Source organism: Anomaloglossus baeobatrachus, chromosome 6 (genome assembly GCF_048569485.1).
Source record: "Anomaloglossus baeobatrachus isolate aAnoBae1 chromosome 6, aAnoBae1.hap1, whole genome shotgun sequence".
NCBI classification, from domain to species: domain Eukaryota; kingdom Metazoa; phylum Chordata; class Amphibia; order Anura; family Aromobatidae; genus Anomaloglossus; species Anomaloglossus baeobatrachus.
Genome location: NC_134358.1, coordinates 294,658,862 through 294,672,824, shown reverse-complemented (window position 1 = coordinate 294,672,824; position 13,963 = coordinate 294,658,862). Strand labels below are relative to the sequence as shown.

The following is a 13,963-nucleotide window of genomic DNA, read 5'->3' as shown; positions in this document are numbered from 1 at the left end:
AAACACTTTTTAACACATTCACTCTTTCACCAATTTATAAAGAAAATCCCAATGAAAAAAAATCCAGCTATTCCAACAGTTCACCAAATCCGACGTAGTCCACAAAAGCGAACCTGCAAGACATAAAATAGAAAATTAGTAAAAGAATGAAACCAAGAGAAACATTTCTTCACCAATTTCTCTGCAAAATCCCTAATCGTGGTCTGCCATAATCAATATTGAAGGTCTGACGACTACTCAGTCTTCCAGTATATGGGGGAACGCTCAGAGAATGCAGATAGAGCAGGCATTCTGTGTGCAGTGTGACTGCAGTGACGTCAGTGAGGTTACTGTAGATCACACTTGCCGGGTAACACAGAGTGCAAGTGTGAACTGCGGTAACCTCAGTGATGTCATCGCAGTCACACTCCTTGCAGAGTGCTGGGTGAGAGCCAGGCATGCATGCAGTGTGCATGCGCCCACCATTTTTCAAGAGGAGAAGGGTGCTGCCAGGGACTCCACTCTAATGACGGTACTGGTGGGGACCAGGAAGGACTTTTGTCTCTCATTTGAAATGTTTTACCATTTTAAATGAGAGAGAACTTAAGGCACATTTCGTCAGGTGCACAAGGCATGCACCTGCCATTTTACAAGCTACTGAGCTGGAAGGAGGCCGAAGGGACTTTTACTGGACTGGGTCAGGACATTTCTCTCCCATCTGAGACATGTTTGATCACACCAGTTGATAAAGAAATATTTTTTTTCCTGGAGCTGCATTTTCTTTATATATGATCGCCGTTAAACGGAGTATAACAGCAATCACGTGATCGGAGACCAGAATCGTGATCGTGATCTCCCGGGTCTCAGCTACACCCAAGTGTTGAAATCCTGGAGATTTTGAGATACTGGGGGGCATTACAGACTTAGGCTATGTGCGCACGTTGCGTCGGAGTACCTGCAGTTTATTCTGCACGTTTTCCTTCCCTTGGTTTTTGACCAAATGGCTTTTGACCATTTTTTAGCGCTAAAAACGCATGCGTTTTTATCGCGTTTTTAGTGCGTTTTTAGCGCTTTTTACATGCGTTTTTCTTCAAAAAAACGCATATGCGTTTGTCATGTTATTGGACTCAAAAATAAAGTTAAATGATTCAAATACAAAAATGTCTGCCTTTCCTGTCTAGTTTATGTTAATTTGTTATGATGTCATTTCCTGAAGCAATGATAACTCTAAAATCATCAAGTTTGAACATGAAAACACTTCATATGTAGCAAAATTAGAGTATACAAACACAGATTTTGGAGCAAAAAATTAATTTATTTCTTTACAAAGCTTTATTAACGTCATAAAGCCTTTTTTAAGCACATTACAACATATGTGCAACATATAATTTATATGTATGAAGAATACATAATTTTTTATAAACATCACACAGAAAAATAAGATTAGAACATTATGAAATTAATGATCTGAAAATAATTGGCTACTGAAATATCCATGAGGTTGTTGTTGTGACTGCAAATTTACATTTAACGGGGGTTGTATATTCATTTGGCTAGATTGGGGGTTTTGAGTTTGTATGGCTTGTTGCAAATATTGTTGGTGCACATTTTGATTATAGGTATTTTGATTTAGAGAATAAGGTTTTGGTATGTAGATTGGGTTTGGGGCAATAGTTGCAGTATTCTTTTGGGTTGGTGGGTTTTTGACTTCGTCAAAAATCTGTTCGATTTTGGAAATTATGGAGCCTGATGAAGGGAAACTACCCTCTTCCTCATAGCAAGTCAGCATCCCACATATGGCTGCCATGCATGTATTTTTTTTTCTTAACATCTTTAATTTTTCTAATTCTACCTGCAATAATAACAACAATGTAATTTATTGTGATGATAACATTATTTTTATAAAACAATGTTAACATACTGTTACATGAATACTTACTCTCTAGTTTTCCGACTTGTGCATAAAAATGACAGTTCATCATAATAGATAAAATTGGGTTTTTTCGGTGAACTGCCACTTTTCATGCCTTCATTCCTTAGCTTGTGAAATCTGTCCTTAACAGAACGCCACCTTTTCCGCACGTCAAGCTCTATTTTAATTTTGCAAGTAAATAAAAAACAAAAATGAAAAATTAATTCTAAAAATTAGAGTAAAATTATAAATTAATTAATTTAAACAACAAATATACCAATTTTATGTTGTAAGGCTGCATCAGCCTCATGCCATTGTGGGAACAGTTCTGCACAAATTGTTCCCCAACAGTCCATCCTCTTGTTTTTTTGCATATATTCAGGGCATGTAGGATCCCATAGGCATGGCATGGATTCAACCTGTTACATAATTTTAAAAAATTGTAATGAAGTGATTACTAAATTTATAAGATTATAAAGCTTTACATTATCATTATAACATTTGTGTAGCAAAATCAAGAAACAAACATCATAGCACATATACAACAATTAAAGAAGGTATGTATTTCTAACATGTTAAACACACTAATTACTTTAGTTGTAGGATTGCAACAATTTGTGTAGTTGTCAAGGAATATTAAGTTTATTTTTAAAGGCATTTAGCAATAAGTTTAAAACTATATTTAAAGATAAATATGTATAAAAAAGAAAATAAATCATGTACTTACCATAGCAATTAATTTAGCAACATCTATCTTCATTCGCTGGAACCAAGCCATTTTATATTTCAGTAGCTCAAAGTATTTATATTATGAGAAATCACAATAGTAGCAGGCACTGAAACCTACTCAGCTCTGTATTTATAGTAAAAAGGAAGTGATGTAGGTAATGACGTTTGTGCCTGGGTTCTTTCCCTACTGCACCTGCATTTTTGATCAGGAAAACGCTGGTAAAAAGCATGTAAAACGCACATTAAACGCAGAATATTCACTCCAACATGCGTTTTGCCATTTCTCATTGACTCCAATGTTAAGGAAACGCTGCAGAAATGGCAAAAACAACTGACATGCTGCTTCTTTTTCAGCATGGTTTTTGACCAAAAATATGCAAATTAAACGCTGCTGAACAAAAAGCAAAGTGCAGACAGGATTTCTGCTTTTCCCATAGACTTTGCTGGAAATCAAAAACGCATGCGTTTTTGCGCAAAAACGCTGCTGCCAAAAACGCTGCAGAAACGCGGAAAAAAACGCAACGTGCGAACATAGCCTTATTTCTCACCACCATTTTAAAACGGCAGTAAGAAATAAGTACCCTTAACTGCCACCGTTTTACAACGTAATGCAGTCGTTAAGGGGTTAAAATCATTTGTGTGATATAGCTGGAAATGTTGGGTATTATATATGTCACCAGTGTCTGTACAGTTCTTTTTTTACCTGAACCACATACAACTAATGGCAAAGGAAAGTGATGAAAGGGTGTGATCTGATGCTACGATACAAAACTGTTTATCAATTATTCAGAGAATAAAACAATGGCCTTGATTCATCAAACCAGCATTTTTCTTGATGGTTTGTGGAGAAGTCAGATGGTCCAAATTCATTAAATGGCTCATGCCACTTAATGAATCAGGTACGTCTGACGAGTTACGTGTGCCTCCATGCACCGTGCCACAAATATTACTCCAGTCTTAGACTGAAGTAAGATTTCTGTTTTAAAGTACGCCAGAGCTCGTCATGACCTGCCCCATCCCACCTCCGCATTGCTCATTTTGCCAGAGCTTGAAGAAACTTCCATTAAAACATCAAACCTTGTAATTTTTTTGACACCTACGAATAACTCAAAAATCTTGCAAAGGTCAATGTGTGTACCTTTTATATGTGTGAATGTACCTTTAACTTGTTTTCATGAACCATAGAGATATTTTCTCCTATAAGCCTCTTCTTTCATTATATTAATCAGCAGATGTCAATGTTTTTGTTATGTTAAAGGGAGTCTCCAATATAAGGTGAAGAGAGGTTCAGAGAAGTTGAAACATAGTATAGAAGGAGTTACTTTAAACCAGGGGTCTCAAGCTCGGCTGGGTGTATGGGCCGCACATAGAAAAAAAAATATTTGGGGGGCCGTATTCTTTGCAGGACAAAGTGACATTTTTAGTAATACCATATAATTTTTTTTCTATACACCTTAGAATCACTTTTTTTAAAAAAAAATTCTATCATATTTTTATAATTGTTTGTTATTTAAGTTGATATATAAAAAAGCATTTTTAACGGTAAAAAAAATTCCATGCTTTTATTTTGAATTGATTTTTCTTTATATTTTATTTCCTTTTAGTAAGTATTATTGTTTTACAATTGCACCATATATCAATTTTGGCCAACATCTTGTGGTAATTTTCCCATGGGGTCCTCATCTGGTACTACTGTCCCCATCCTGTAATAATGTGTCCTGTCCTAGTCCCCATCCTGTAATAATGTGTCCCATCCTAGTCCCCATCCTGTATTGTGCCCATCCTGGTCCCCTTCTTGCAGTAATGTCCCCATCCTAGTCCCCATCCTGTTCTAATGTGCCCATCCTGGTACCCTTCCTCTAGTAATATACCCATCTTTGTTCCCATCTTGCATTAATAATCCCCTCCTGGTGCCCTTGTAATAATGTGGCCATCTTTGTCCCCATCTTGTAGTAATGTTCTCATCCTTGTCCCCATCCTGTAGTAATGTGCCCATCCTGGTCTCCTTGTAGTAATGTGCCCATCCTTGTTCCAATCCTGTAGTTAAATGTCCATCCTTGTGCCCATCCTGTAGTATTTTCCCCTTATATGCCGTTCTTCATATACACATAAAAAAAATCTTCTTACTTATCCTCCGTTCCCTAGGTTTCCTCTTTTCTGCTTCTTCTGACTTGCTGGCCCATGGACCACGTGACAATTGCATCTGGTGCCCCCAGTTGTCAGCGCTTTATTTCATTTGAATGGACTGCTGGCACTGTGCAGAGCTCTCTGCAGCCCTAAACCAATGGCAGCTACCGGCCAATCATAGTCCAGTACTTGACGTCATATCACTACGTCAGCTGCTAGCCTGCTGTTATTGGCCGACTGCTGCCTTAGGTTTAGTTCAGCAGAGAGCTCTGCACGGCGCCAGCAGTTCATTCAAATGAAATAAAGCGATGACTACTACAGGCAGTGACCACGATCATCACGGGGTACACGGGCCGGCTGACTGCAAGAAGAAGCCTGAGGGACCGTATGCGGCCCACGGGCTGCGTGTTTGAAACCTCTGCTTCAAACCAATTCACAATCCTAAATTACCTACACTGTGTAGTAAAGCTTGCTTTCATTATATGTTTCATTTGATATATTCCTAGAGCATTTGGATAAGCTAAGATTATGTAGATGATTTCATTATCACTTTATTTTTAATTATGCTTTAAATTATTCATGTGTTTTAATATACTAAATTAACGCACACAGATGCCTAGGCACAATGTCCTGATAAATATTTAGCATTGTGAATCACATTGTTTGAAGGTTATTGATAGTGTTCTGTATTTTTATTCCTTTAGGGTCGCATCTGCAGAAAAGCTGGAAAATCTAAAAAGGCCTTTAGCCGCAAAGAGGCAGAAGCAACATTTAAGAGTTTGGTGAAGACCCATGAGAAATATGGTTGGGTTACTCCGCCAGTATCTGATGGTTGACGTATATCACCCTGGTAAATAGACTTCAAGACAGGTGGCAGAAAACCACCTCACCGAGAGAAAAATTAAATATATATATAAGAAAAAAAGTCACCATGCCATCTCCTCAGTGCTGTACATCATACATCATCCATCTGTCTTTTTCTACTTCAGCTTCAGTTTAAGAATGTGATTGACAGAAAGACCTAATTTATTTATGTTCAGAAGTGTTTACACTGGAAGACACGGAGGAAGAAAAAGTGCGTGGCACAGAATGTCGTGTTACAGTCATTCTTCAAGACTGATGACTGAACATCTTCAGGTCACTGTAGAGAGGAGTCGGAGATTGCTTCATTGTCCATCCTAGACGCATGGTTTTTCGGCTTCTTCCATTGACAGCAGCGCCAAAAAGCAACAGTGGATGTCCTAGTCACTGCTGCTCAATCTATGTAAATGTACATGAAGCCTTTAATATTTAATAGGCAAGCAGTGCATTGCAGGTCCATGTTTGCTGTGCTGTTTATCTTTGTCTCTTTTCCTGGCAGGTCAACACAACATTGAAGATTTGTCTTTATGTGGAGCTGTGGTCCGCTGTGACTCAAACTTTAGACCTCATTTGTGTTCGATGTGATCTGTGTTGGATAACTGACGAAATATAACAGTGGAAAAAAAATAAAGAGTTATAGTGTGGAACTATTGTAAAATAAAATCATTTCAAAAGTGTTTGCAGATTTCTTCTGATTGTAGCCACCACAATGAGCCGCAGCCAGGGGGTCGACTTCTAGGCTTTCATGCCATTAGTAAAGGTCCCCCTGTCTCCTCAAATTGACTCATTACTACAGTAATTAGATGTACCCTGGCGGGATTCTCAGCCTGACATTTCTCTTAGCTCATTATGAAGTCTGCTACCGTGTAATGTAAGGTGTATATTTGTTTCTTTTCTGTCCCTGTGTGTTTCTGTTATCTTGGCTGATGGTAAAGTGTTGTCTATTTACAGCGAATATGAATACAGACTTTGGCTTCCATTGTTATTCGTAACAAACAATGATATATTAAAAAAATAAGTAAAGTCAAATTAGTCCAAATCACAAATTATGTGCGATTTTACAGTCAACATGGAGTACTTACAATCAGATTTCAGGTTGTCATCACTTTGTCGTTATCCTACAGCATATACAGTAATGTCACATTCAATCTTATCATTTTACCGTTGTTGTTTTTCATAATATTTTTGTTTCTATAATTTTCATAGTTAATGAGAGTCTATCAGCACAAGATGACTGTTCAAACCAAGCACAGGCACTCTTGTTCCCTGGCCATACAGTTCAGTGCACCTTCCCACTTACTTGCATTGCATATATCGCCATGCCTTGATGATAGCCACAGAAATTGCTCTGAACTTTTTGGCCATGACAAGGGATCACTGAGCACCTGTGCTTTGTTTGAACCGTCATTTTGTGATGACATTACTTTTTAATTCTAAAACAGTATCTGGTCTGAGTAGATGCCTGTATCTGGCATAAAGTGATTCTAAAATATATTTCCTTAAAACTCTGCATTCTGCCATTCTTCACCTGAAAACGTATCAATACATTGAAAATTATAGGGACGACTCCTAGAGATTGGTGTAATACAAGCTCGTGCTATGCCAGTGTTGCTGGAGTAGAAGATGCCAAGTTCCTTAAGAGGCGCATACTACTTAATGAATTTGGCACTTCTGAGTGATGTGCTCTTCTGTGCGACAAGCCAGAAATGCTACTCCAGTCAGCGACTGGAGTGTCAGTTCCGGCATACAAAACACCAGCACATTTGATGAATATGACGGGGAGGTCATGCCCTGCTCCTTTCCCAACTTCACCCATTTTGGCGGTGAAGATTTGTGGTGATTTAATCTACTGTGAAAACGCCAAATGTTCCAAAATTTTTGCTGAACTCCCCATTGCCCATTAAATTTACCACTTTCAACGTTGTCGGCCAAATTTTAAAAGTAAGAGGTTGGATGAATTAGTCCCTATATATCGCATTCTTGTTAGTAGTTTGTCCCTACACAGTCTGACTATGGCAGCACTGATTGCACAGTGTCAGAGTGTATATACTCCACTAATCCCTATTGAATTACCTCCCCTAAAATAAAGGTGTATAAATGGGCATTAGTGGTCCTTCTAAATAAATATAGAAATACTTTTTTCCCACTTATTTCTCTCGAGGCAGTTTAGGCGGGGTTTTCCACACAAGAGTGTGTAAGTTCTACCGTTTACCAAGACACTAGTAATAATCAATTGACTATTTAATCATACATTTCCAGTAACAGTAACACCATAATGGCTTAAAGTTTTAATAGGAGATGCTTCTGAAATTTTATTTTATGCAGAATGCAAGTATTTGGTACAACAGATGTATCAAGTAAAGTTCAAAAGGTAGGCATAATTTACTACATGTATATCAGACTTCCCACAAAAGTGGGGTCAAAATGTTTTAGTGCATAATTCAAATAAAAGTTTGGCAATCTCTTCCTTAAAATCTTATCTTTCTCAAAACCTGTAGTAAAACCACCACTGATCTATGGCCCATTACTCCTCCTGTAAGAGAGCTGCCGCCAGACTGTGCTTAGAGAAAGAAATGATCGGCAGTCCGAAATCGGATCCTTCTGTCCCCCGACATCATCTGTTGGACAGACAAGCCTGGAGGCCTCATACACATTAGTCTATCAGCTGAACCACGAAAAGTCACAATAAATTAAACAAACTACATAAAGGTGACTGTAAAAAAAAGGGTGGCTTGTATATCTGTTTAATACCCAGAGTCTGACCCTATTCGGCCCTGCCTGTCCACGGAGTTTTTATGCACCCTAGGATTGCGATGGTGCCCCTGTTCTTCGATGGCCTTTTTGAACCTATTGCACACTATTTGAAATGTAGATATTGGGGTAAGAAAAAGAGCTTAGAGTCCTCTTATAACAGGTACTACACCAAAAAGCAAAGTGTGTACTTTAATAAATAATCCTAGTATAGACTAAAGTGTGGGATATTATTTCTAGTCCATGTCAGGGTGAGGGTCTATCCCCCTGCCAGACACCCTATTATATTAGGAATGTCAAACAGGTATATACAACCAACATTTAATGTGTGCACACCCATGTGCACACTACCTGTGTTACTCTTGCAGCCTTAGGATGTTTACATTACTATCCTACCTACTGGTGGTAACAGCATAGCATTAGCACACAATGCGGAAGACTGTACCCAGTTTGAATATCTGACTATACATCTGCCACTCCTGATGAACCCAAAGCAGGCGGAACGTGTCGAGTGAGATGAGCACAATAATATATAAATAGATGCCTTTGTTCTGATCCTTTATTGATATGGATTATATATGTAACAGATACTAGGTGGGAATTTGACCCACAAATCTAAATAGTTTGAGGTGCAACACGGTTGTTTTTCTTTACCGATTTTTACATGTGTGAGTTTTTACTGCCAGTATATACATGAATAGAGGATATTAAAGGTTGGTTTTATATACCCGTTTGACATTCCCAGTATAATAGGGTGTCTGGGAGGGGGACATACCCTCACCCTGACATGGACTAGAAGTAATATCCCACCCTTAAGGTGGCTTTACACACTGCAACATCGCAAATGACATCGCTGTAACGTCACCGGTTTTGTGACATAATAGCGACCTCCCCAGCGACATTGCAGTGTGTGAAACACATCAGCGACCTGGCCCCTGCTGTGAAGTTGCTGATTGCTACAAATCGTTCAGGACCAGTCTTTGGTCCTTTGTTTCCCGCTGTGCAGCATGATCGCTAGAAAGTCTCAGTGTGTAAAGGGGACTTAAATGTGCAGGCAACAGGAGCCGGCTTCTGCGGACACTGGTAACCACGGTAAACATCGGTAACCAAGAAGCCCTGTCCTTGGTTACCCGATATTTACCTTCGTTACCAGCCTCCGCCGCTCTCACTGTCAGTGCCGGCTCCTGCTCCTTGCACGTGTAGCAGAGTACACATCGGGTAATTAACCCGATGTGTGCTGTAACTAGGAGAGCAAGGAGCCAGCGCTAAGCAGTGTGCGCTGCTCCCTACTCTCTGCACGTGTAGCTACAGCACACATCGGGTAATTAACCCCATGTGTACTGTAGCTAGGAGAGCAGGGAGCAGCGCTAAGCAGTGTGCGCGGCTCCTGCTCTGTGCACATGTAGCTGCAGTACACATCGGGTAATTAACCCGATGTGTGCTGTAACTAGGAGAGAAAGGAGCCAGCGCTAAGCAGTGTGCTCTGCTCCCTACTCTCTGCACGTGTAGCTACAGCACACATCGGGTAATTAACCCGAGGTGTACTGTAGCTAGGAGAGCAGGGAGCCAGCGCTAAGCAGTGTGCGCTGCTCCCTGCTCTCTGCACGTGTAGCTGCGTGCGCTGGTAACCAAGATAAATATCGGGTTGGTTACCCGATATTTACCTTAGTTACCAAGCGCAGCATCGCTTCAGTGCGTTGCTGCTGGCTGGTCACTGGTTGCTGGTGACAGCTCACCAGCAACCCATGTAGCGATGCTCCAGCGATCCCTGCCAGGTCAGGTTGCTGGTGGGATCGCTGGAGCGTCTGACTGTGTGACCTCTCACCAGCAACCTCCTAGCAACTTACCAGCGATCCCTATTAGGTTGGGATCGCTGGTGGGATTGCTGAAAGTCTCAGTGTGTAAAGGGGCCTTATGTCTATACTGGGATTATTTAGCATAGTACACACTTTGCTTTTTGGTGTAGAACCTGTAATAAGGGGACTCTAAGCTCTTTTTGTTACCCCGAAATCCAAACTGGCATTTTAAAATAGGGTGCAAAAGATTCAAAAAGGGACAGCCATCGAGGAACGGGGGCAACATCTAAACCCTAGGGTGCCTAAAAACTCTGTGGACAGGCAGGGCCCAATGGGTCAGGCTCAGGGTATTAAACAGATAAACAACCCCCACTTTTTTTTATAGTCACCTCTATGTACTATTTGTTGAACTTATTGTGATTGGTATAGTCGTTCTAAAGGAAATAATTAAAAGGTAGATTAAGATATTTTTTTTGGTGAATTGAATAGAGTTTCAAAAATATACATGGTATTGCTATATGGTGAAGAACCAGGAAACATCAACAGATTCATCCGTTTGTAATGTGTTAGGGACCTGTATTTAGGTTCTCGCAGTATGATTTTGCAAACATCTGTCTTGTTATCCATATATTATGATAATTGTGAATTTTTTTTGCACACAAATTATTTGTTTGGGGTTTTTTTTGTTGTTTTTTGTTTTTACAAAAATACCTCATTTCAGTTTATGGGCTATATTATTGCATTGCAATAGTAATGATTGGAACTGAGCAGCAATAACACAAGTCCTGTAGAGTAGCACTGTCCTTGGCAGATATATGCTCACTTGAAATCAAAATATAGCTGCTAAATGTAAAAAGTGTACGGTATTCTGTATGTACCAAATAGCCATAACATTAAAAATACCTCCCTAATATTGTGTAGGACCCCTCTTACCACTAAAAAATCTCTGACTTGAGGATTGAACTCTATCCAAGCTCTGAAGGCATCCTGTCTGAAATGTATAAAATATATATATATATATATATATATATATATATATATATATAATATAATATAAATATAATAATTAATATAATATATAAAATATGATATATCGCTACACTGATACACAGTGGTTCAATTTAAGGATTCGCTCACACTTGCCTATAAAAGCGACCAGTGCAATCCGATAAAAAATTGACAAATGTTATTCAATGAGTCAGTGCTGATCTATGATTTTTTTTTTCTTCTCAACTGTATTTGACCTGAGGAAGAAATCACAGCATGCTGTATTTGGTCTTGTAAAAATGCAGATACTCGCCAATGGAAGGCAATGGGTGCAAGAAAAAAAATGGACAGCCCACGGACCTTCTGTATGCCATCCAATTTTTCTGGATACATTATACCATTCTGTAAATAGAACACTGTAAACGGTCCTAAAAATGATTAGTAGAATCATAGCTACTGAGAAAAAACATGAACTGTATACGGATGGTAGGCGAGAAATAATCTGGCGGGACATATGGAATACCAAATAAATTTCACCTGTCCAACTTTTCTGGATAAAAATCAGACCAACTTTTTTATATGCAAATATGCGTGACCCCTAACCTGCTGCCCCAAGATTCCTGCAGTGTCAGTGTATGAGTGCACAGCTGAGTTTTCATTACAGACAGTACTTAATCTGTCAGTCAACAAAGGGTGAGTGGGCAGAACGGTGAACTGAGAGTTTGGCCACATAAAGAGTGCACCAAGTTCCACACATGTGCATAATTAATAAATTTAGCTTTTTTGGGGGGGATAACAATATCCATTGTAGTTTAAATTGAGTTTTGTGGCTGACAGATTCTTACAAAACCATACCTGAACAGTTTTTGCAGTGTGACAGACAGAGAATATCGCCGTCAGGAAAGTATTTCACAGGGCATCATACCTCCCCTGGTTAAAGTTCTTTCCATACTTCATCCTGGTGCCATCTCTTCCCAAGGTAAGTAACACACTTGCACTATACAGTCCACATGATATAAAAAAAAATGTGATTTATACCACTAAGTCACCTTCCATCGCTCCATGGTCCAGTTGATACCTATTGTAGGTGCTTTGCTCAACTATGCAGCCCACAAGCCGCAAACTAGATACACATTGTGTTCTGGCACTTTACAATCATAGGCAGCAGTAAGTTATTTAAGCTTTAGGGTAAGTTCACACAGTGCGTTTTTCGCAGCGTTTTTGCGCAGTTTTCGGGTGCGTTTTTGCTCAGAAAACTGCATGACTTTGCTTCCCCAGCAAAGTCTATGAGTTTTCATTTTTGCTGTCTGCACACAGCGTGTTTTTTCAGCTGCGTTTTTGTGGTGCCACAAAAACGCAGCATGTCAATTATTCCCGCGTTTTTCACTGCGCTTTTCATCCATTGAGTGCAATGGGATGTTGAAAGACGCAATGAGAAACGCAAATAGCTGCGTTTTGGTGCGTTTTAGTGCGTTTCTAAGACCGAAAACGCAGCTATAAACGCAGGAGGTGGGTCGTAACATGTACAGGAAGAGGATTACTTCTGTCAGCAAATACAGAAGCGTGAATCCTCCCGGTACCGTCACCGCCGCTTCCACCTCCCGTCCTGTGCATGTATGCTGCCGTGCGGCGCCATGTCTGGCCGGGAGGTGGAAGCGGCTGCAAAATCAAAAGTGAACAGTAGAAAAAAAAAAAAAGTTATACTCACCTGTCTGCAGCCTCCCGGTGCCATGCCCGCTCCCATCTCCTCTCACGGTATCGCCACCCCCGCTCCGGCTGTGTGCAGACGCTGGTGCTGGTGCTGGGACACCTCCGATAGATGCAGGACCTGGCGATGGATCACCTGATGCAGTCACCTGACGCATCAGGTGATCGTAAGTATCGCGGTGACGCGGGCGCCCTGCCGGTTTAAGCTATCAGCGGATGCATCAGGAGACTTCATCCCTGATTACCGGCAGCTGCTGCAGCGATCGGACAGGATCAGACTCCCGCCCCATCGCTCCAGGAGCTGCCGGTAATCAGCACATAAGTGAGTATTTTTTTTTTTTTTTGCACCGATGCATCTGCCGATTGTATAAACGGCTTTTATACAATCAGCTGATGTGTGATGTGATTCAGCCCCTAGAACCTGACACATCATCTGATCGCTTTGCCTTCCAGCAAACCGATCAGATGATATTGGATCCGTATTGGATGGTGCGGGACCCTTGACCCAGGATTACTGTGGAGGGGGGTTCTTTATTTCAATAAAGATGGAGTCACTAATTGTGTTGTGTTTTATTTCTAATAAAAATATTTTTCTGTGTGTTGTGTTTTTTTTTTATCTTTACTAGAAATTCATGGTGGCCATGTCTAATATTGGCGTGACACCATGAATTTCGGGCTTAGGGCCAGCTATACAGCTAGCCCTAACCCCATTATTACCCAGCGAGCCACCGGGCATCAGGGCAGCTGGAAGAGTTGGATACAGCGCCAGAAGATGGCGCTTCTATGAAAGCGCCATTTTCTGGGGTGGCTGTGGGTCTGCAATTCACAGCGGGGGTGCCCAGAAAGCATGGGCACCCTGCACTGGGGATTCCAATCCCCAGCTGCCTAGTTGTACCCGGCTGGACTCAAAAATTGGGCGAAGCTCACGTCATTTTTTTTTTAAATTATTTCATGAAATTCATGAAATAATTAAAAAAAAAAGGGCTTCCCTATATTTTTGGTTCCCAGCCGGGTACAAATAGGCAGCTGGGGGTTGGGGGCAGCCCGTACCTGCCTGCTGTACCCGGCTAGCATACAAAAATATGGCGAAGCCCACGTCATTTTTTTGTTTGGG

General features: G+C 40.5%; 1 protein-coding gene across 1 annotated transcript in view; it reads left to right on the top strand.

The window, feature by feature from the left end:
- Positions 1-6,285, top strand: part of UBE2QL1 (ubiquitin conjugating enzyme E2 QL1) — a 90,949-nt gene extending 84,664 nt beyond the window's left edge. Inside the window, exon 2 of the mRNA XM_075314882.1 lies at positions 5,452-6,285. Within this exon, the coding sequence (XP_075170997.1) occupies positions 5,452-5,583 (132 nt within the window). The 3' untranslated portion in view covers positions 5,584-6,285. The remainder of the gene's footprint in view (positions 1-5,451) is intronic.
- Positions 6,286-13,963: the final 7,678 nt, after the last annotated feature.